The sequence below is a fragment of the Salmo salar genome, chromosome ssa14 (assembly GCF_905237065.1).
Source record: "Salmo salar chromosome ssa14, Ssal_v3.1, whole genome shotgun sequence".
Taxonomy (NCBI): Eukaryota; Metazoa; Chordata; class Actinopteri; order Salmoniformes; family Salmonidae; genus Salmo; species Salmo salar.
This window is the reverse complement of record NC_059455.1, coordinates 74,474,652-74,500,091: the sequence shown is the minus strand read 5'-3', so window position 1 is coordinate 74,500,091 and position 25,440 is coordinate 74,474,652. Positions and strand designations below refer to the sequence as shown.

The 25,440-nt window shown below is 42.3% G+C and overlaps 1 protein-coding gene across 3 annotated transcripts in view; it reads right to left on the bottom strand.

The window, feature by feature from the left end:
• LOC106570306 (retinoic acid receptor beta) overlaps positions 1-25,440 on the bottom strand; it is a 283,051-nt gene that overhangs the window by 94,428 nt on the left and 163,183 nt on the right. For all 3 annotated transcript variants that reach the window (XM_014142481.2, XM_014142480.2, XM_014142482.2), the window contains one exon: positions 9,676-9,824. In XM_014142481.2, coding sequence (XP_013997956.1) covers positions 9,676-9,824 — 149 coding nt within the window. The remainder of the gene's footprint in view (positions 1-9,675; positions 9,825-25,440) is intronic.

The window sequence follows — 25,440 nt, the reverse complement described above, 5'->3', positions numbered from 1 at the left end:
ATATTAAGTTAAAATAAGTGTTCATTCAGTATTGTTGTAATTGTCATTATTACAAATATATATATAAAAATCGTCCGATTAATCGGTAGCAGGTTTTTTTGGTCCTCCAATAATCGGCATCGGCGCTGAAAAATCATAATCGGTCGACCTCTAGTCTCTACATTGCAGATGAGCTGATGGCAGTCATCAATGACCTTGGACCACAGAAGGTATTTGCACTGTTGACAGACAATGCTGCGAACATGAAGGCTGCTTGGTCTAAAGTTGAGGATTCCTACCCTCACATCACAACCATTGGTTGTGCTGCTCATGCATTTAATCTGCTCCTCAAGGACATCATGGCACTGAAAACAATCGATACTCTACAAGACAGCCAAGGAAATGGTTAGGTATGTGAAGGGTCATCAAGTTATAGCACCAATCTACCTCACCAACAAAAGTGAGAAGAATAAGAGCACCACATTGAAGCTGCCCAGCAACACCCATTGGGGTGGTGTTGTCATCATGTTTGACAGTCTCCTGGAGAGGAAGGAGTCTCTCCAATAAATGGCCATATCACCATCAACAGGATCCTCCTGGGTGGTGTATTTTGGGAGAGAGTGGTAAGCAGCTTGAAACTCCTGAAACCTATAGCAGTAGCCATTGCACGGATTGAGGGAGACAATGCCATCCTGTCTGATGTTCAGACTCTGCTTGCAGATGTAAGGGAAGAAATCCGTACTGCCCTGCCCACTTCATTGTTGCGCCAAGCAGAGGAAACTGCAGTTCTGAAATACATCAAAAAGCGCGAAGACTTCTGCCTGAAGCCGATACACACTGCAGTGTACATGTTGGACCCCAAGTATGCTGGCAAGAGCATCCAGTCTGGTGCAGAGATCAACAAGGCCTATGGTGTCATTACTACCATGTCTCACCACCTTGGCCTGGATGAGGGAAAGGTTCTTGGCAGTCTGGCGAAGTACACTTCCAAGCAAGGGCTTTGAGATGGAGATGCAATATGGCAGTCATGCCAACATATCTAATCAGCCACCTGGTGGAAGGGACTTTGTGGATCTGAGGCTCTTTCCCCTGTTGCCTCCATCATCCTCCAAATCCCACCAACATCAGCCGCCTCAGAGCGCAACTGGTCCTTGTTTGGGAACACACACATACACAGGCTGACCAATACAAGGGTTGAAAAATTGGTGGCCATCCGGGCAAATCTGAGGCTTTTTGAGCCTGACAACGAGCAATCCTCTACAAGGTTGGAAGGTGACAGTGAAGATGAGGCCTCAGAATCTGATGTTCAAGAGGTGGACATTGAGGAGGTCCAGGGAGAATACATGGAAGCCTGAGAGGAAGACAACCAAAGCTTGATTTTCTAGACTATCATTTTACAGATGTATGCTGAAAAGGTTTTTTGGGAGATGCGATGGATCATTGGGGATCATTCAATATTCCCTTTCTTTTGTTGTTCAGTGAAAACATCCCATGTGAAGAGTCAACACATTTAATTAAAGTTCAATTCATAACTATATTTAATATTTTTTTCTATTGGAAGGATTTAATAATTTGCAATTATGTCTACTTATGATAAGGTAAAACATTTCCAATGTAAAAAAAACATCTACATTTAAATGGTATTAATATTCATTTGCATATATTTCCGTTAATTCCCATATATTCCCATTAATTCCCACGGAAAGTTTGGAAACTTTCCTCTGAATATTCCCTAAAATGTGCAACTCTAGCTACAATAGAGGGTAGATTTAGGTAACTACTCTGTATTGTTCACCAGATGTTTTTCTGTAGACACACAGGCTCACTAATTGAGGCGCAGCACTCGTTAGGTTATATCATAAGGATAGAATGCTCTGTGAACTGTGTAGTTGAATCATCCTTACACTATACACTGAACAGACAAATATATCTATCCTTTTTCAGTAAAGCTTGAAGCTTTTCAGTCAGCCCAAGAAAGAAGATGTGGACCGGGTCCAACCTATAAAAGCTGTAGACTTTTATAGCTGTAGAGATATGAGACTACTTGAAAAATCTATAGCCTTTGTCATGGGCATTGACAAAACCCAATATCCTAAAATTGAGACCTGAGATGATGCTATTGTGATTCTCTAACATTTATTATATGATGTCCTTCTAGATTCAAAATATGTTTTGTTATCCATACTGTACACCATCAGCCTCCTGTGCTGTACACTGAACTAAAGTAGGGAAATAAAAGTAAAGCATTGTCTGTGTATCTAAGCCCTATAGTGTATTCTTCTGTTCTTATTCTCTTCATTATAGGTTATTCTTCTGTTCTTATTCTCTTCACTATAGGTTATTCTTCTGTTCTTATTCTCTTCACTATAGGTTATTCTTCTGTTCTTATTCTCTTCACTATAGGTTATTCTTCTGTTCTTATTCTCTTCACTATAGGTTATTCTTCTGTTCTTATTCTCTTCACTATAGGTTATTCTTCTGTTCTTATTCTCTTCATTATAGGTTATTCTTCTGTTCTTATTCTCTTCACTATAGGTTATTCTTCTGTTCTTATTCTCTTCACTATAGGTTATTCTTCTGTTCTTATTCTCTTCATTATAGGTTATTCTTCTGTTCTTATTCTCTTCACTATAGGTTATTCTTCTGTTCTTATTCTCTTCACTATAGGTTATTCTTCTGTTCTTATTCTCTTCACTATAGGTTATTCTTCTGTTCTTATTCTCTTCACTATAGGTTATTCTTCTGTTCTTATTCTCTTCACTATAGGTTATTCTTCTGTTCTTATTCTCTTCACTATAGGTTATTCTTCTGTTCTTATTCTCTTCACTATAGGTTATTCTTCTGTTCTTATTCTCTTCACTATAGGTTATTCTTCTGTTCTTATTCTCTTCACTATAGGTTATTCTTCTGTTCTTATTCTCTTCACTATAGGTTATTCTTCTGTTCTTATTCTCTTCACTATAGGTTATTCTTCTGTTCTTATTCTCTTCACTATAGGTTATTCTTCTTTTCTCAGAGGCAGTGAAGCTATCCTTTCTATTGACAGAGAGCAGACAATATGATTTTTATTAATCTTATGGGTTTTGTAGGAGAAAGAGGCCCTAGGCCTAGTCTATTGCCCTTGGGAACTCTGGTACACTATGTTAATTTTGTCTTAAGTGTTTATGTGATCTACAGACATACTGTAAGTCAAATACATAGGTCAAACACCTTCAAATAATTAACGTTATTCTTTATATAGTTTTCCCCACTATCAAACTATCAGAATAGTTCCCAAAAGTGCAAACTCTAAGAAACTGTATGGTAAAAAGAATGTGTTTTGTTCCACTGTTTCAAGTATTCAAAGGTATTTGACCCAGATCTGGTGCAATGCTGTGAGCTGTGTTGAGTTGGTCCTCATTGCTCTCTGTGGGGACAGTTTCAGAACCCCAAGAGGGATGATGTCACAAAGGTGTAGGACAAAACTGTCTCATCTGAACAGTAGAGGAGGCGGCCTTTGGTTTGAGTTGTCTTGACTTTCACTGAATACCCATAAGAAGTAGCATAACCCCCCTAGCGCACCGCTACCACTGCATATGCATGTACTTATGGGAGCCCACATGTCTGCTCGCCATTTTACCAATTCAAATCAGCTCTCTTCAAGATATCAAACAAAGGCGAGCATTGCTGGTGTCAGATGATGTAAATGAGTTGAGTGTGTTCTGGCATGATCACATCTGCCGTAGACTGTGTCTTCTCTTCTGGCATGTCTCTCTCTCATCTGCTGTTGTCTCTCTCTCATCACGTCTCTCTCATTGCGTGTATACAGTATGTAGTCAGCGTAGTCGTCTAATGAACCACACACAGCGTAGGAAGTGGGTGTATCTAAGGGGAATTCAACAGGCATGTCTTTACTTTGTATGTATCCTTTATAAAACCAGGGTAGACATTGAGATTGACAACTCTTTTTTTAAGTGAGCCCTGGCCAAAAAAGCAGCAGTGTTGGTAGGTAAGGCTCTGTCTGCTGTAAGACTGGACAACTTTAAATCAAGTTAGACAGATCAAGAAGTCATAATAAATGGACATCTGGGCAGCTTGACTAATGAGAATGTATTGGCGTGCAAGTCTTTGTGTGTGTGTCTGTGTGGCTGTGAGTGTGTCTGTCTGTCTGTCTGTCTGTGTGTGTGCGTGCGTGTTTGACTGTATGAGCGTGCATGCATGTGTGTGTGTGTGTGTGTGTGTGTGTGTGTGTGTGTGTGTGTAACATATGACAATATTTCTATGTAGGAATCCGAAAAAAGCTTTTGTCTTTGTACTCCATCTCTATCTCAAGCTTTAACTGAGCTGAAACATCCTGTTATAAGATGAGTGACATGTACATATACACACATACACACAGCACAAGCTGTGTGTGTGTTTGCCGGTGGAATTCGATCATTCACAGGGCAGTAGAGGGCCCTTTAATATGAGGGAGAGAGAGGGAGAGGACGAGGGAGATATATATAGAGAGAGGGGGAGAGATACAGAGGCAGAGAGAGAGAGAGAGAGAGAGAGAGAGAGAGAGAGAGAGAGAGAGAGAGAGAGAGAGGAAGAGATAGACAGAGAGAGAGGGAGAGTGAGAGATAGACAGACAGAGAGAGAGAGAGAGAGAGAGGAAGAGATAGACAGAGAGAGAGGGAGAGTGAGAGATAGACAGAGTGTGCAGTGATTTAGCAGCTAAAACCCTACAGCTGCGGAGAGAGAGAGCACGCTCAATTGACTCTGTCCAATGGAGGGGCTCGGCCCTCACACCCCATGACAACAATGCCCTCGCCATGGAAACAGGAATACAACAAGGAAAAAGCCTTAATCTCTGGCTTAATCCCCCCGAGTCAAGATGTCACAGAAATCAAAGCTATTATACCATGAATTCTGCTATTTTTACATCCTGCTACTGGCCAGTCAGCGGAGAGACAGAAGAGAGAGAGGAAGGGAGACGAGGAGAGAGAGATGGGGGGCAGTGAGAGTGAGAGAGAGAGAGAGAGAGAGAGAGAGAGAGAGAGAGAGAGAAAGAGAGGATAGATGTATTTATGGAATTAAATCACCCCACCACGTTAGGCCATATCTCATATTATCAGAATCACCGTAGAGAGAGAGAGCGCTAGCTGTCTGTTTCATTCTGCTTACAAGTTAAACCCCCATCTGTCCTTTTATTTCAGAGCTGATACCATCTGCAGTCCAGTCAGGGTGCAGGAGTAGAAGGAATGTGCTTGGCCCCACTAAATAGTTATGTTTGGTGTGTGTGTGTGTGGCATGCGTGTGTTTTCTATTGATGTGTGTATATGTGTGTGTGTGTGTGATTGCATGCATTTGTTTGTGTTTTCTATTGACTTCCCCATATTTCTGTAGCTATGTTCTAACCTCAATGCATCTATACCCCCATGGTACTGTATATATTTGCTGTATGTCTGACTCTAGGTGGTATTATCAGGTCGTGGGGCTGGAGGTACGGGGTCACACCAGACCTAAGCTGGGCTTAGTCGGTAGAGCATGGCACTTGCAACACAATGGTTGTGTGTTCGATTCCCACAGGGGACCAGTATTAATGAAAATGTATGCACTCACTACTGTAAGTCTGCTAAATTACAAAAATGTTAAATGTAAATAGCGTTAGATTCATGGCTGGATAGGAGGGCCAGAGAGACCTGTGTTTGACCCTGACCCCAGTGAGAGAGTTGATCACCACCCTCCCTCTCCTCCCCCCAGGCCTAAATTCCAGACATTCCAGACTTTTGATTACAGCAGGAGAGATAGAATGAAGATGACTATTCAGCCTCCAGAACCACACTGGACTGGAGTGTCAACCAAAGGGTTGTATGTTCTGTACGCACACAGGTACATCCTTTAACTATACATTCATGTACATATATACATACTACCTCAATTAGCCCGACCAACCAGTGCCCCCTAATGAGGGAAATAAGTATTTGACCCCCTCTCAATCAGAAAGATTTCTGGCTCCCAGGTGTCTTTTATACAGGTAATGAGCTGAGATTAGGAGCACAGTCTTAAAGGGAGTGCTCCTAATCTCAGTTTGTTACCTGTATAAAAGACACCTGTCCACAGAAACAATCAATCAATCAGATTCCAAACTCTCCACCATGGCCAAGACCAAAGATCACTCCAAGGATGTCAGGGACAAGATTGTAGACCTACACAAGGCTGGAATGGGCTACAAGACCATCGCCAAGCAGCTTGGTCAGAAGGTGACAAAAGTTGGTGTGATTATTCGCAAATGGAAGAAACACAAAAGAACTGTCAATCTCCCTCAGCCTGAGGCTCCATGCAAGATCTCACCTCGTGGAGTTGCAATGATCATGAGAACGGTGAGGAATCAGCCCAGAACTACACGGGAGGATCTTGTCAATGATCTCAAGGCAGCTGGGACCATAGTCACCAAGAAAACAATTGGTAACACACTACGCCGTGAAGGACTGAAATCCTGCAGCGCCCGCAAGGTCCCCCTGCTCAAGAAAGCACATATACATGCCCGTCTGAAGTTTGCCAATGAAAATCTGAATGATTCAGAGGACAACTGGGTGAAAGTGTTGTGGTCAGATGAGACCAAAATGGAGCTCTTTGGCATCAACTCAACTCACCGTGTTTGGAGGAGGAGGAATGCTGCCTATGACCCCAAGAACACCATCCCCACCGTCAAACATGGAGGTGGAAACATTATGCTTTGGGGGTGTTTTTGTTCTAAGGGGACAGGACAACTTCACCGCATCAAAGGGACGATAGATGGGGCCATGTACCGTCAAATATTGGGTGAGAACCTCCTTCCCTCATCTAGGGCATTGAAAATGGGTCGTGGATTGGGTATTCCAGCATGACAATGACCCAAAACACACAGTCAAGGCAACAAAGGAGTGGCTCAAGAAGAAGCACATTAAGGTCCTGGAGTGGCCTAGCCAGTCTCCAGACCTTAATCCCATAGAAAATCTGTGGAGGGAGCTGAAGGTTCGAGTTGCCAAACGTCAGCCTCGAAACCTTAATGACTTGGAGAAGATCTGCAAAGAGGAGTGGGACAAAATCCCTCCTGAGATGTGTGCAAACCTGGTGGCCAACTACAAGACACGTCTGACCTCTGTGATTGCCAACAAGGGTTTTGCCACCAAGTACTAAGTCATGTTTTGCAGAGGGGTCAAATACTTATTTCCCTCACTAAAATGCAAATCATTTTATAACATCTTTGACATGCGTTTTTCTGGATTTTTTTTTGTTATTCTGTCTCTCACTGTTCAAATAAACCTACCATTAAAATTATAGACTGATCATTTCTTTATCAGTGGGCAAACGTACAAAATCAGCAGGGGATCAAATACTTTTTTCCCTCACTGTATATTGATGGTTTTGGTGTGTATGTTGCTGGTTGGGGTGTACATGTTGATGGTTTTGGTGTGTATATTGATGATTTTGGTGTGTATGTTGCTGGTTGGGGTGTATATGTTGATGGTTTTGGTGTGTATGTTGCTGGTTGGGGTGTATATGTTGATGGTTTTGGTGTGTATATTGATGGTTTTGGTGTGTATGTTGCTGGTTGGGGTGTATATGTTGATGGTTTTGGTGTGTATGTTGCTGGTTGGGGTGTATATGTTGATGGTTTTGGTGTGTATATTGATGGTTTTGGTGTGTATGTTGCTGGTTGGGGTGTATATGTTGATGGTTTTGGTGTGTATGTTGCTGGTTGGGGTGTATATGTTGCTGGTTGGGGTGTATATTTGATGGTTTTGGTGTGTACATGTTGATAGTTGGGATGTATATGTTGATGGTTTTGGTGTGTATATTGATGGTTTTGGTGTGTGTGTTGCTGGTTGGGGTGTATATGTTGATGGTTTTGGTGTGTATATTGATGGTTTTGGTGTGTATGTTGCTGGTTGGGGTGTATATGTTGATGGTTTTGGTGTGTATGTTGCTGGTTGGGGTGTATATGTTGATGGTTGGGGTGTATATTGATGGTTTTGGTGTGTACATGTTGATAGTTGGGATGTATATGTTGATGGTTTTGGTGTGTATATTGATGGTTTTGGTGTGTGTGTTGCTGGTTGGGGTGTACATGTTGATGGTTTTGGTGTGTATATTGATGGTTTTGGTGTGTATGTTGCTGGTTGGGGTGTATATGTTGATGGTTTTGGTGTGTATGTTGCTGGTTGGGGTGTATATGTTGATGGTTTTGGTGTGTATATTGATGGTTTTGGTGTGTATGTTGCTGGTTGGGGTGTATATGTTGATGGTTTTGGTGTGTATGTTGCTGGTTGGGGTGTACATGTTGATGGTTTTGGGGTGTATATTGATGATTTTGGTGTGTACATGTTGATAGTTGGGGTGTATATGTTGATGGTTTTGGTGTGTATATTGATGGTTTTGGTGTGTGTGTTGCTGGTTGGGGTGTACATGTTGATGGTTTTGGTGTGTATATTGATGATTTTGGTGTGTATGTTGCTGGTTGGGGTGTACATGTTGATGGTTTTGGTGTGTATGTTGCTGGTTGGGGTGTATATGTTGATGGTTTTGGTGTGTATATTGATGATTTTGGTGTGTATGTTGCTGGTTGGGGTGTACATGTTGATGGTTTTGGTGTGTATATTGATGATTTTGGTGTGTATGTTGCTGGTTGGGGTGTATATGTTGATGGTTTTGGTGTGTATGTTGCTGGTTGGGGTGTATATGTTGATGGTTTTGGTGTGTATATTGATGATTTTGGTGTGTATGTTGCTGGTTGGGGTGTATATGTTGATGGTTTTGGTGTGTATGTTGCTGGTTGGGGTGTATATGTTGATGGTTTTGGTGTGTATATTGAAGGTTTTGGTGTGTATGTTGCTGGTTGGGGTGTATATGTTGATGGTTTTGGTGTGTATATTGATGGTTTTGGTGTGTATGTTGCTGGTTGGGGTGTATATGTTGATGGTTTTGGTGTGTATATTGATGGTTTTGGTGTGTATATTGATGGTTGGGGTGTACATGTTGATGGTTTTGGTGTGTATATTGATGATTTTGGTGTGTATGTTGCTGGTTGGGGTGTACATGTTGATGGTTTTGGTGTGTATGTTGCTGGTTGGGGTGTATATGTTGATGGTTTCGGTGTGTATATTGATGGTTTTGGTGTGTATGTTGCTGGTTGGGGTGTACATGTTGATGGTTTTTGTGTGTATATTGATGATTTTGGTGTGTATGTTGCTGGTTGGGGTGTATATGTTGATGGTTTTGGTGTGTATGTTGCTGGTTGGGGTGTATATGTTGATGGTTTTGTGTGTATATTGATGATTTTGGTGTGTATGTTGCTGGTTGGGGTGTACATGTTGATGGTTTTTGTGTGTATATTGATGATTTTGGTGTGTATGTTGCTGGTTGGGGTGTACATGTTGATGGTTTTGGTGTGTATATTGATGATTTTGGTGTGTATGTTGCTGGTTGGGGTGTATATGTTGATGGTTTCGGTGTGTATATTGATGGTTTTGGTGTGTATGTTGCTGGTTGGGGTGTATATGTTGATGGTTTTGGTGTGTATATTGAAGGTTTTGGTGTGTATGTTGCTGGTTGGGGTGTATATGTTGCTGGTTTTGGTGTATATGTTGATGGTTTTGGTGTGTATATTGATAGTTTTGGTGTGTATGTTGCTGGTTGGGGTGTATACGTTGATGGTTTTGGTGTATATGTCGGTACGGAACATTGACTTACCTTGCAGCCCTCGCAGGCGCTGACACCATAGTGGTACCCCGAGGACTTGTCCTGGCACACGAAGCAGGGCTTGTAGACACGGGGCGGGGGCAGGGGGGACGGGGGACTTGGGACCAGCTCCTCAGAACTGGTGCTCTGGGTCTCGATGGCTGCAGAGACACAACAGAAGAAGATGATTAGTTCTTTATTAGTCCCAGATGGAAAAATGTTTTGTGGAAAGAATAAGAGGGTTCATGTTTTAGTATGGGACAGGATGGTAATGGTAGAGGATTCAAAACCCATTTCCTGAGTGAGTGAACTAAAGGTACTGAATGAACTGAAATCCGGGCACACAGTAGCAAATCATTGGCATGCAATTACTGTGTCCACATACTCATCCTACAGTGGTTCTGAGTGGCCACTTTATTTCTATTATGATGTTACTGGAACGGAAACACAAAGATTGTGATATTGAATGAGTTCATATAGAACCTCCAGAACCCTGGAATGAGTTCTCAGAACAACCCTAGTGGTCTGACTGATACAGCAGTCATTCAGAGTGAACAAAAGCAAACTTTTGAGCCAGTGGGTTTCTTTCTAATGGGTTTTGAAAAGTCCGCCTGTGGCTTGACTGAGTTTAAACATAAAGGTTGAAAAAATAAATGTTATTAAAGTGGAAATTGTCCATGATTACTTCATGTTATTGCCTTTCAACTTTGAATAAATTCCCTGGTTTTCCAGAAATCCTGGGTGGAATCCTCCAACTGGGATTTTGAGAAAACCAAGGAATTTATTGAAAGTTCACAGAATTTTGCAACCCTACTCAGGAATATATGTAGCTTGATCAAGGGCCTGACCGTCTATAGATCTATCTGCATGGAGAGTTGAGCAGATCAGAGCAGTGTTGGTTGGTTTGTTGGGAGCATGTTGGTTGACTGATTAGATTATATTCTTCCATACTTCATCAGCTTAAACTCAATTATACATCTATTAGCGAACAACCCCTCGATCTGTTTCTGGCCCTTGGCCCCACGTGGAATTCAATTTACCCTTGTATTATGTTCAAAAAGGTGTTCTGGGCCAACTTGACACATACAGTAGATGGGTCAAAAATGGGTCACATTGACCCATTGTGTGTGTGTGTTTCTGTGTGCTTGTCCATGTTTGTTTACCTGTTATATTGCCAATCTCTTTGGGATATATAAAGGACAGTGTGAGTGTAGAACTGTCATGACGGTGAATAATAGTGCTACTGCATGATTCATAGTGACCTCTGCTTCCCCTCTGGTGAATCAAACAGACTTGTTATTGTCAATCAAATCCCAAAGCAAACAGAAACTAGTGCAACTGGCTAGTCAGTTGGAGTGAGTCACTTTGCTATCATCTGTATATAGTGTGTTGCTGATAGTAATCAATATCGTACTACGCAAACATCTCTGATTCATGTTCTTGTGCTTGTTTAGTGCTTGTTTACTGACTGTATGTTGGTCCAAATATTCATTCAATAAGTTCAGTCTAAATAAATGAAAACAAGCAGTTCACTTGCATTAATGTTTTCTCTCTGAAGTGCAAACACCCTCTTCCTGGAACTTGGTATAATTTATGAGGACAGAAAGATATTTGTTTTTATTGAAGTCAGGTCAGCTAGCTGTGTGTGTCTGTGTGTGTCTGTGTGTGTGTGTGTGTGTGTGTGTGTGTGTGTGTGTGTGTGTGTGTGTGTGTGTGTGTGTGTGTGTGTGTGTGTGTGTGTGCTAGCTCATTGCTGCAAATGTAGCCTACAAAATGTTTTTCAGTTTTTGGAGTCTCCAGTCTTGCTGCAGTCTGCAGCCGCAGTGTTGAAGCCACCTCTTCTATAATGAAATCGTATGAGGAATGGACCGACCAACCAACCACACACACACACACACACACACACACACACACACACACACACACACACACACACACACACACACACACACACACACACACACACACACACACACTCTGTCACAGGGAGGGAGATACGATCCACCACTTTAATATGTAATGTGAGTGAGAGAGACAAGCCGTGCAGGGCCAGAGACAGTGGGGGACATGTATCATGTGTTTAATCAGATGTAATATGTAAAGGTGTGTGTGTGTTCGTGTGTGTGTGTGTGTGTGTGTGTGTGTGTGTGTGTGTGTGTGTGTGTGTGTGTGTGTGTGTGTGTGTGTGTGTGTGTGTGGCAACATCGAGGGACATGCATCACATGTAATATGTAAACCAAGCTGTTGCGTGTTCACATCAGCAAGCTGTAGCACAACTAGTGACCATAAGAGAAATATATAGAAATCTTTGCAGCTGGTACAGTACTGAACACTACAGATGCTACAACATGTTGTGTAGAATATAACACATTGGTAATGACAGATTATATATCAGAGCGTTTCCAAAGCACACACAGTTGTCTACAACTAACCTTGTGGGGGCACACAATTCAGTCCCATTCAAAATCCAATTTACCCTAAACCTAACCCTAACCCATACCCTAACCCGTAAACCTAACCTTAACCCTAACCCTAGCTCCAACCCTAAAACGAACTCTAGTGCCTAACCCGAAATCTAATTCTAACCTTAACCCTAAACCCCCTAGAAATATCATTTGACCATGTGGGTACCAACAAAATGTCCCCAGTTGGTCCAATTTTTGTTTGTTTACTATTCTTGTGGGGACTTCTGGTATAGCTTTGGCAAGTCAGTTGGAACATCTACTTTGTGCATGACACAAGCAATTTATCCAACAATTGTTTACAGACAGATTATTTATAATTCACTGTATCACAATTCCAGTGGGTCAGAAGTTACCATACACTAAGTTGACTGTGCCTTTAAACATGTCATGGCTTTAGAAGTCTGATAGGCTAATTGACATAATTTGAGTCAATTGGAGGTGTACCTGTGGATTTATTTCAAGCACTACCTTCAAACTCAGTGCCTCTTTGCTTGACAAAATCTAAAGAAATCAGACCTCAGAAAAAAAATTGTAGACCTACACAAGTCTGGTTCATCCTTGGGAGCAATTTCCAAACGCCTGAAGATACCACGTTCATCTGTACAAACAATAGTATGCAAGTATAAACACAGTGGGACCACGCAGCCGTCAAACCGCTCAGGAAAGAGACGCGTTCTGTCTCCTAGAGATGAATGTACTTTGGTGCAAAAAGTGAAAATGAATCCCAAAACAACAGCAAAGGACCTTGTGAAGATGCTGGAGGAAACAGGTACAAAAGTATCTATATCCACATTAAAATGAGTCCTATATCAACATAACCTGAAAGGCCGCTCAGCAAGGAAGAAGCCACTGCTCTAAAACCGCCATAAAAAAGCCAGACTACGGTTTGCAACTGCACATGGGGACAAAGATCGTACTTTTTGGAGAAATGTCCTCTGGTCGGATGAAACAAAAATATAACTGTTTGGCCATAATAACCATTTTTAGGTTTGGAGGAAAAAGGGGGGAGGCTTGCAAGACGAAGAACTCCATCCCAACCGTGAAGCACGGGGGTGGCAGCATCATGTTGTGGGGGTGCTTTGCTGCAGGAGGGACTGGTGCACTTCACAAAATAAATGGCATCATGAAGCAGGAAAATTATGTGGCTATATTGAAGCAACATCTCAAGACATCAGTCAGGAAGTTAAAGCTTGGTCGCAAATGGGTCTTCCAAATGGACAATGACCCCAAGCATACTTCCAAAGTTGTGTCAAAATGGCTTAAGGACAACAAAGTCAAGGTATTGGAGTGGCCATCACAAAGCCCTGACCTCAATCCCATAGAAAATTAGTGGGCAGAACTGAAAAAGCGTGTGCGAGCAAGGAGGCCTACAAACCTGACTCAGTTACACCAGCTCTGTCAGGAGGAATGGGCCAAAATTCACCCAATTTATTGTGGGAAGCTTGTGGAAGTCTACCCGAAACACTTGAGCCAAGTTAAACAGTTTAAGGACAATGCTACCAAATACTTATTGAGTGTATGTAAACTTCTGACCCACTGGGAATGTGATGAAAGAAATAAAAGCTGAAATAAATCATTCTCTCTACTATTATTCTGACATTTCGCATTCTTAAAATAAAGTGGAGATCGTAGCTGACCTAAGACAGGGAATTTTTACTAGGATTAAATGTCAGGAATTGTGAAAAACTGAGTTTAAATGTATTTGGCTAAGGTGTATGTAAACCTCCGACTTCCACTGTATAACCATGGTAGTAATTGAAAGGGAACAGTTTGGAGATTATGGGGAAATTATCAGACCAAAGGTGAGGACAGAACAATAGCAGAAATATTATCGAAATCTGAAAATACTCTGAATACAATCAGTAACATAATAAGAATATTCCTGGAAAATATGGGGTAGGTGCAACATAATACAAAGTAATGACAAGGGTATGAGTGAGAAGACTAACTGGTGTCTCCAAGTGGCCACACATCTACAAAGTGTTCACAAAGTGTTCACAGTTCCTAAGTCATTTCTATGCACTTCAACTATAAGGTGTGTTCTTTGAGCTTTCCTAGCTGTGCCATTGAGGAACTAGAGCAAGCACACTTGTAGTTTTGTTTGGAACACAACTCTGCATCCTCGCCATAACACAATTACGCAATCTAGAAATGGTTCATTATAAATAGCAATCTGGGTCAGGTGGTCATCATTTGAAGGCTTGTTCTATTGCCAACATGACTAGCTGTCACAAGCGTCGTAAGGGACAGACCAAGGCGCAGCGGGAATAGTGCTCATCTTCTTACTTTATTTCGAGAGAACACTGAAACAAAATAAACAAACGACCAAACAGTTCCGTAAGGCTCACGGCTATACAGAAAACAACCACCCACAAACCCAAAGGAAAAAAGGGCTGCCTAAGTATGGCTTCCAATCAGAGACAACGAAAGACACCTGCCTCTGATTGGAAACCATACTCGGCCACACATAGAAAACGAACATAGAAAATGAAAACTAGAACAAATCCCCTCTAAATAAACCAACCCCAAAACACACAAAAACAACACCCCCTGCCACGCCTGACCATACTACATGACAAATGACCCCTTTACTGGTCAGGACATGACACTAGCGAAGTTTTAAATACGATATTAGTGTTAGGCTTTCGCAATACAATTCAGGGAAATGGATCATAATTTGGTGCGCATAGAAAGGAATCATTATGAGTGCATTCTTTACAATAGACAAACATAGGCTAATTCTGTTCAGAATAACCCAGGGTATGGCGCCATGTCATCTTGTAACTAACTGTACATCAACATAGTGATCAAAAACGTTGACACTGTGTATGACAGGTATTTATTATAATCTTCAACGTCTCATCTTTCAAAATACAGTCTTCTTAAATTTACAGCATTTCCCTCACTCAGACAACAAAACATCTGCAAAAGTTGCCGGGTACGAGTGTAAAGGGCTACATAAGAAAATGTTGTATTTTATTGCAGAAATGTCTTCAGGGTTTTTGTTTTTTCCTTTCAATTTTTTTTATTTCACCTTTATTTAACCAGGTAGGCTAGTTGAGAACAAGTTCTCATTTACAACTGCGACCAGGCCAAGATAAAGCAAAGCAGTTCGACACATACAACAACAGAGCTACACATGGAGTAAAACAAACAGACAGTCAATAATACAGTAGAAAAAGTCTATATACAGTGTGTGCAAATGAGGTAAGATAAGGCAGGTGAGGCAATAAATAGGCCATGTTGGCGAAGTAATTACAATATAGCAATTAAACACTGGAATGGTAGATGTGCAGAAGATGAATGTGCAAGTAGAGATACTGGGGTGCTAAGGAGCAAGATAAATAAATAAATACAGTATGGGGATGAGGTAGGTAGATAGATGGGCTATTTACAGACGGGCTATGTACAGGTGCAGTGATCTGTGAGCTACTCTGACAGCTGGTGCTTAAAGCTAGTGAGGGAGATATGTGTCTCCAGCTTCAGTGATTTTTGCAGTTCATTCCAATTAAGACCTAGACAACCAGGTGAGCAGAGTTCTTTACTAATTAGTGACTGTAATTTATCAAGTACAAGGGAGGAGCGAAAACCTGCAGACACTCAGCCCTCCATGGAATGAATTTGACACGTGCACCAGGCCCTCCATGGAATGAGTCTGACACCCCTGATTTAATGGAAATAACCTACATTTCAGCACCTTCTTCAAGGAGGGTTGATGAAGCTACATAGGTTGTGTTTACACATGCAGCCCAATTCTGATAATTTTTCTACTAATTGGTCTTTTGCCAAATTATTGTTTATGCCAATAGTTCAGAATTTGGTTGCCTGTGTAAAAACAGCCATAGTGCTGAACCTTGGTTCATTCTATCACCCTAAATTGTTTTATTTTTTATTTCACCTTTATTTACCCAGGTAGGCCAGTTGAGAACCAAGATCTCATTTACAACTGCGACCTGGCCAAGATAGAGAAAAGCATTGCGACAAAAACAACCCTAAATGGTTGGAAATATACAGAAATCTACGACTTTATTTTTGTTGGTCAGCATCTCAATTTGGTGTGGGGTGGGGTCATATCAATTCATTAAATTGTATTTTTAAAGTGTCAAACACTTGCTATAAGACAGTAGATTGCTGAGACATGACCTGTTTATGCAGGTTTACATGGTCTAATATCTGCCAGTGGGAGGATGATATATTTCTTTTGGATAGCCTGTCTTTTCCTCTTATACCCTGAAATAAAATCTGTTCACTCAAATATTTCACAGTCAATTTCTTTTATCAACCCACTAATGAAATATATGGCCATAAATGACATCAAGGACTTGCTTTCTCCTTGGTAATATTCTGGTGACAAAGTTGGAAGACACACTTGCAACACAGTCAAGTCTTTAGTTCCACATTACAGGCTAAAGTGACAAATGACAGCAAAAACAGATTATTTTGGAGAAATTGCAGTACCATGGGTTAGCTATATCAATCTTTGGTAGTAGTTTTAATGGTTTATTTGGCTTTACCACAAATTGGCATTGCATTTATTCGCGGTGCTGCCATTTACTTTCCACTCAAGAATGGTGGGTAAAGTTATAAGATAGCTAGTTGTGCTAGCTAGCTAGTGTAGCCTATCATGTGATGCACAGAATGGCAGATCACTAGCTAAATACATTTGGTTATCAAAAGTAACAAGTGGAGTTGTGAAACAGTTGTTTATACTTTGGCTAAAATCTACCTTTTAGATTTGTTTATTTAGCTATACAAACAAGCTAAAACTGCACACCTCTGAGAACAAGCCATCTCGACCAACTGACTGCTAATTATGCTAGCTAGCTAAATCAAGGGCGAGGGAGGGTGTGTGAGACAGCCACATGAGCTCAGCCATCCACACAAAGAGACAAGCGTGCAATTACTGAACTGGGAACAATTTCACGCTGTGAGAAATGTTACATGACATCACAATCACAACACATTCAGAACGATTGGGAATTATTTCATTCTGGGAAGATTTTTACATGACACACGGCGCTGCCTATTTGAAACTCATGGTTGGATCTGGGAGTGTGGCTACCTGCAGACAGATAGAGCACATAAAGGCAGATGCATTCCCCCCCTTTGGTGTTGTGTGTATGTGTGTTTGATTGTGTGTACGCGTGTCTATGTGAGTGTGTCTCTGTGTGTGTGTGTGTGTGTGTGTGTGCGTGTACAGCACTATATATCGGGCGCTGGGGAGCTTTTTCTCAATTTTCTGGGTGATTAAGCTTTGGCTCTGCAGCGAACTAACTTCACCACATGTTAACATACCTACACACCAGCACCATTACAGAGACTAAAGACCAGCGACTGACAAGACGAACCAAGAGGTGGGAGCAGTGTGTGTTTGTGTCAGTGTGCATGTGAGAATACTCTGTGTGTGTGTGTGTGTGTGTGTGTGTGTCTGTGTGTGTGTGTGTGTGTGTGTGTGTGTGTGTGTGTGTGTGTGTGTGTGTGTGTGTGTGTGTGTGTGTGGTGTGTGTGTGTGTGTGAAAAATGTCTCATAGCTTATCCTGCTGAACTCTTAGCCCCCTGCTGAACCAGCCAGCATGGTCAAACAGGAAAACACACCCGGCCTGGAGGAGGAGGGAGGGAGGTCAACCTCTGAATGGGGGGAAAGAATAAGCGAAAAGACAGAGGCTGAGTCGGGAAGGAGCACTGTTATGGCTATGGCTTGCTGTGGGTGGTGAAGTAGTAGAAGAAGAAGAAGGGTCCTATAGGTCACTAAAAAATAATGTGTGGGCCAATCAACCATGTCTATCCTCACTATGTCCACCTGTCCCTACCTGCTGTCCACCACATTGTCCCCATGCTAACGGTCAGATAGACAGATGACCAGTGACATGAAAACAATCAGGACTCGTCACCCACATGGTCTACGGACCTCACAGATGGCTAGGAGGGAGGTACCTAAGGCCAGATCTGTTCCACACACACACCCACACACACCATTTAGCACAATTATATCACAACGACATGGAATCAGGACATGGACGGTTTCTACACTGTACTCATGAGACCACAGTTACGTCCAAATGACTGTTATACTGCAGCGATCCATTTACAATGGCCCTACTTTTAACAAACAGAGAGAGAAAATTAACAGGAAGAACGAGACAGGGAAAATAAAAAAGAGATAGGGAAAAGGCAGTGTGCATAAGAGAGAAATATGGAGATGGGTAGAGAGAGAATGAAAGACAGAGATGCATTTCCTGAGTGTCCCTGGGGTTAGCCTGTTGTGTGTTTGGGCTATACTGAGAGGAAGCTGTGATGAACTACCTGTGAAGAGGTGGAGAGGTGGAGAGACAAGCACTGGGCAGTACGGGAAGAATTAGGAGATATACTACACCTACACGTTGGCCTGAATTGATACAGTTGAGGGCACTGATAACTACATTTTTCTAAAACCCAAACTATCGCTAGTAGACACTAGAGTGCTGTGTCGCACGAGGAAACTGTCCTACCAATACCACAGTACGGCCTAACTTACTAGAGCCACACATGTACATCCAGTTCCCTCCACAACCCCACCTCTCCCCTGGCCGTTTATTCAAGCTGGAAGTGTTTTTCTCCCCCTCTTCCTCTGGGTTTACTGCAGGAGCACGTAGCTCACACAAACAGCTCACATACACCAGGCGGGTGGAGAAAGAGAGTCAATAGGAAACAGTCGAAGTTCACCCAAAGTACACCAAATTAGAAGCAGCTTTGCGGTGGGAGGGAGACGGAGCAGCACTGGCTGTAGGGCTGTAGGCTGTAGTACACATTTAATTCAGAAGGTTATCTATAATCCCTTCTTTAAACACTGACTGGAAGAGAAGATAGAAACTATAAAAATATGTATGCCTTGTCTAGAAAAAGATGAGGGAAAAGTACTTTTAGATTAGGAGAGAGAACGGTGGAAACAGACAGCAGACTGACACTGGTCATGGGGTGCTGACAGGTGGGGGATGCTGAAAACTCACAGGGAAACGGTCTGTCTAGTCAGATTTCAGGACGGCACACATCAAGTGCAAAAGTGTCTCCCAGTAGAGGGAACCAATCAAACTGCATCTAGAAGAGCCACTGAAACTGAATGGTGCCGACAGACATGGCAGATCTGCATTTAGCTCCTAAGCAACTTTGTAGTATTTTTTGTGTTATTACATAGAGCCGGAAATAACTTTTAGATATCAGAGCGGTGGTAACTCACCAGCATTACGACCAGGAATATGACTTTCCTGAATTGGATCCTTTGTCAGCACTCTCCAGGGCAATTGAACTTATCCCAGAGGCTGCTACAAGACGCCACCGGCGGAGAAGAGGTATTCGGAGTGGACTTCTAGTCCAACTCAGGAGGCGTGCACATCATCCACCGCTTCCGAGTATATTACTCGCTAATGTTCAGTCTCTGGACAATAAAGTAGACGAGCTCAGGGTGAGGATCTCCTTCCAGAGAGACTTCAGGGACTGTAACATACTCTGTTTCACGGAATCACTGTCCCATTCCATACACTGTCCCATTCCATACAGCCAGCTGGGTTCTCAGTACATCGCACAGACAGGAATAAAGAACTCTCCGGGAAGAAGAAAGGCAGTGGTGTATGTTTCATGATTAACTACTCATGGTGTGATTGTGATAACATACAGAACTCAAGTCCTTTTGTTCACCTGACCTAGAATACCTCACAATCAAATGCCAACCCTATTACCTCCTAAGTGAATTCTCTTCGGTTATAGTCACAGCCGTGTATATTCCCCTCAAGCCGATACCACGACAGCCCTCAAAGAATGACTCTGGACCTCATGCAAACCGGAAACCACATATCTTGAGGCCGCAATTATTGTAGCTGGGAATTTTAACAAAGCAAATTTGAGGAAAACGCTACAGAAGTTCTATAAACACATTGACTGCAGTACTCGCTCTGGTAAAACGCTCAACCACTGCAACTCCCTCGCCCTCCCTTCGGAAAAATCAGATCACGACTCCATTTTGCTCCTAAACTTCCTATAGGCAGAAACTCAAAGAGGAAGTACCCATGCTAAGGTCTATTCAATGCTGGTCTGTCCAATCGGAATCCATGCTTCAAGATTGTTTTCATCACGCGGACTGGGATATGTTCCGGGTATCTTCTGAGAATAACATTGATGTATACACGGAAACAGTGACTGAGTTCATCAGGAAGTGTATAGGGAACCAGAAACCGTGGATAGATGGCAGTATTCACGCAAAACTGAAAACACAAACCACCGCATTTAACCACTGCAAGGTGACTGGGAATTGGTTGAATACAAACAGTGTAGTTATTCCCTCTGTTATTCAATCAAACAGGCAAAACATCAGTACAGAGACAAAGTGGAGTCACAATTCAACGGCTCAGACACGAGACGTATGTGGCAGACAATCCCGGATTACAAAGGGAAAACCAGCCACATCGCGGACACCGCCGTCTTGCTCGCGGACAAGCTAAACACCTTCTTCGCCCGCTTTGAGGATAACACAGTGCCACCAACGCGGCCCGCTCCCAAGGACTGTGGCTCTCATTCTCTGTGGCCGACATGAGTAAGACATTTACACGTTAACCTTCGCAAAGCTGCCGGCCCAGTCGGCATCCATAGCCGCATCCTCAGAGCATACGCAGACCAGCTGGCTTGAGTCATTAACCTGTTTAGGATAGGGGGCAGTATTTTCACGGCCGGATAAAAAACTTACCCGATTTAATCTGGTTATTACTCCTGCCCAGAAACTAGAATATGCATATAATTGTTTGATTTGGATAGAAAAAACTGTTTGAATGGTGTCTGTGAGTATAACAGAATTCATATGGCAGGCCAAAACCTGAGAAGATTGCATACAGGAAGTGCCCTCTCTGACCATTTTTTGGCCTTCTACAGCCTCTTTATGGAAAATAGAGGATCTCTGCTATAACAGGACATTTTCTAAGACTCCCATAGGCTCTCAGAAGGCGCCAGAACGTTGAATGATGACTCTCCAGTCCCTGGCTGAAAAACAGTAGCGCATTTGGATAGTGGTCGATCTGAGAACAATGAAACGGGCGTTTGACATGCTTCGAAGTACGGTAATGGAATATTTAGATTTTTTTGTCACGATATGCGCCGGCGCGTCACCCTTCGGATAGTGTCTTGAACGCAAGAACAAACGCAGCTATTTGGATATAACTATGGATTATTTGGAACCAAACCAACATTTGTTGTTGAAGTAGAAGTCCTGGGAGTGCATTCTGACGAAGAACAGCAAAGGTAATCCAATTTTTCTTATAGTAAATCTGAGTTTGGTGAGTGCCAAACTTGGTGGGTGTCAAAATAGCTAGCATGATGGCCGGGCTATCTACTCAGAATATTGCAAAATGTGCTTTCACCGAAAAGCTATTTTAAAATCGGACATAGCGATTGCATAAAGGAGTTCTGTATCTATAATTCTTAACCTCTCTAGGGCCGGCGGGACGATATCGTCCCACCTACGTAACAGCCAGTGGAATCCTGTGGCGCGTTATTCAAATACCTTAGAAATGCTATTACTTCAATTTCTCAAACATATGACTATTTTACACCATTTTAAAGACAAGACTCTCGTTAACCTAACCACACTGTCCGATTTCAAAAAGGCTTTACAACGAAAGCAAAACATTAGATTATGTCAGCAGAGTACCCAGCCAGAAATAATCAGACACCCATTTTTCAAGCTAGCATATAATGTCACAAAAACCCAGAAGACAGCTAAATGCAGCACTAACCTTTGATGATCTTCATCAGATGACACACCTAGGACATTATGTTATACAATACATGCATGTTTTGTTCAATCAAGTTCATATTTATATCAAAAACCAGCTTTTTACATTAGCATGTGACGTTCAGAACTAGCATACCCCCCGCAAACTTCCGGTGAATTTACAAAAAATGTACTAAATTACTCACGATAAACGTTCACAAAAAGCATAACAATTATTTTAAGAATTATAGATACAGAACTCCTCTGTGCACTCGATATGTCCGATTTTAAAATAGCTTTTCGGTGAAAGCACATTTTGCAATATTCTCAGTAGATAGCCCGGCATCACAGGGCTAGCTATTTAGACACCCAGCAAGTTTAGCACTCACCAAAGTCAGATTTACTATAAGAAAAATGTTATTACCTTTGGTGTTCTTCATCAGAATGCACTCCCAGGACTTCTACTTCAATAACAAATGTTGGTTTGGTCCCAAACAATCCATTGTTATATCCAAATAGCGGCGTTTTGTTCGTGCGTTCAAGACACTATCCGAAAGGGTAAATAAGGGTGACGAGCATGGCGCATTTCGTGACAAAAAATGTCATAATATTCCATTACCGTACTTCGAAGCATGTCAACCGCTGTTTAAAATCATTTTTTATGCCATTTTTCTCGTAAAAAAGCGATAATATTCTGACCGGGAATCTGCGTTTCGGTAAAAAGACGAAAGAAAATAAAGCACGGGGTCAACTCGTGCACGCGCCTAAGCCCATTGTCCTCTGATCGGCCACTTGCCAAACGCGCAAATGTGTTTCAGCCTGGGGCTGCCTCGATATCATTCAGCTTTTTCCCGGGCTCTGAGAGCCTATGGGAGCCGTAGGAAGTGTCACGTTACAGGAAAGATCCTCAGTCTTCAATAAACAGAGACAAGAAGAACAAGATCTTGTCAGAGAGGGCACTTCCTGTAAGGAATCTTCTCAGGTTTTTGCCTGCCATATGAGTTCTGTTATACTCACAGACACCATTCAAACAGTTTTAGAAACTTTAGGGTGTTTTCTATCCAAAGCCAATAATTATATGCATATTCTAGTTACTGGGCAGGAGTAGTAACCAGATTAAATCGGGTACGTTTTTTATCCGGCCGTGTCAATACTGCCCCCTACCCCCAACAGGTTAAAATAATTGTTATGTTTTTTGTGAACGTTTATCGTGAGTAATTTAGTAAATTCACCGGAAGTTTCGGTGGGTATGCTAGTTCTGAACGTCACATGCTAATGTAAAAAGCTGGTTTTTGATACAAATATGAACTTGATTGAACAAAACATGCATGTATTGTATAACATAATGTCCTAGGAGTGTCATCTGATGAAGATCATCAAAGGTTAGTGCTGCATTTAGCTGTGGTTTTGGTTTTTGTGACATTATATGCTAGCTTGAAAAATGGGTGTCTGATTATTTCTGGCTGGGTACTCTCCTGACATAATCTAATGTTTTGCTTTAGTTGTAAAGCCTTTTTGAAATCGGACAGTGTGGTTAGATAAAGGAGAGTCTTGTCTTTAAAATGGTGTAAAATAGTCATATGTTTGAAAAATGGAAGTTTTGGGATTTTTGAGGAGTTTGTAATTCGCGCCACACCCTATCATTGGATATTGGAGCGGTGTTCCGCTAGCGGAACATCTAGATGTAAGATTAAGCTTGGGGCCCTGGGTCTGAACCCCGCCCTGTGCAACTGGGTCCTGGACTTCCTGACGGGCCACCTCAACTTCACTGATCCTCAACACATGGGTCCCACAAGGGTGTGTGCTCAGCCCCCTCCTGTACTCCCTGTTCACCCATGACTGTGTGGCCACATACGCCTCTACCTCGATCATCAAGTTTGCAGACGACACAACAATAGTAGGCTTGATTACCAACAATGACGAGACAGCCTACAGGGAGGAGGTGAGGGCCCTGGCCGAGTGGTGGCAGGAAAATAACCTCTCCTTCAACGTCAACAAAACAAATGAGCTGATCGTGGACTTCAGGAAACAGCAAAGGGAGCACGCCCATTTCCACATCGACGGGACCGCAGTAGAGAAGGTGGAAAGCTTCAAGTTCCTTGGCGTACATATCACTTACAATCTGAAATAGTCCACCCACACAGACAGTGTGGCGACAGAACCTCTTTAACCTCAGGAAGCTGAAGAAATTTGGCTTGGCCCCTAAGACCCTCACAAACCTTTACAGATGCACAATTGAGACCATCCTGTCGGGCTATATCATCACCTTGTACGGCAACTGCACTGCAGAGGGTGGTGCAGTCTGCCCAACACATCACCGGGAGCACACTGCCTGCCCTCCAAGACACCTACAGCACCCGATGTCACAGGAATGCCAAAAAGATCACCCGAGCCATGGCCTGTTCACCCCACTATCATCCAGAAGGCAAGGTCAGTACAGGTGCATCAAAGCTGGGACCAAGAGACAGCTTCTATCTCATAGCCATCAGACTGTTAAATAGTCATCACTAGCCGGCTACCACCCAGTTACTCAACCCTGCACCTTTGAGGCTGCTGACCTATATACATAGACATGGAATCACTGGCCACTTTAATAATGGAACACTAGTCACTTTAATAATGTTTACATACTGTATTCTATTCTACTGTATTTAGTCAATGCCACTCTGACATTGTTCGTCCTAACATTTATGTATTTCTTAATTCCATTCTTGTACTTTTAGATTTGTGTGTATTGTTGTGAATTGTTAGATACTACTGCACTGTGGGAGCTAGGAACACAAGCATTTCGCTACACCCGCAATAACATCTGCTAAATATGAGTATGTGACCAATAAAATTTGATTTCATTTCATTTGAAGGCCAACAGCTTCTAAATGGGTCTAGATAGAGGTGTCAGGGTTAGGCACTGGACCTTGGTTTGAACTACTGAAGGGCACTATGTTTGGATCAGAGGTTCATGTCATGTGACTGTGGCTAACCTCCAAGCCACCCTCCCTGCCTTGACCTTTGGTCGCCCACCCTGTGACCTGTTGAGGTTAAAGGCAAATTGGAAACAGTGGGTGTATAAAGAACCAGAGGTCTCACTTTCCTGAGCGATGCAACAGGTGCGAGGCACTCCAAAGCTTTCATAAAGTGCAACAAGAAGCTAAGACAGACATAAAGAGAGACGAGGGGGAAAGAGAGAGAGAGAGCGAGAGAGAGAGAACATTCAAATAAAGAGAGGAATCGAGAGGCAAAGAGAGAAATGTGATACGATTCTTTTTAATCCTTTCTTAGAAATAAGAGCCTGATGACGTTTTTATGATTCTCCAGTCTATGGCAGGCACATTAAGCGGTAATTTGATCCACACGTCAGCTCTGGGGATGTTGGAACACACACACACTCTGGAGTTGTTAGAACATGTCAAGATGTCTGATTTTGTTACAAGTCATACTTTGGAACCTTAGCAGTAAAGGAGACCTGCATTAGACAGGCTACTAATCTCTGAGATAGAGACCACCCAGCAATCAGGGGACATTCCCAGAACATTAGCTAAGATTCACATTAAGTTCTTTTAACCTAATGAAACATTCGGG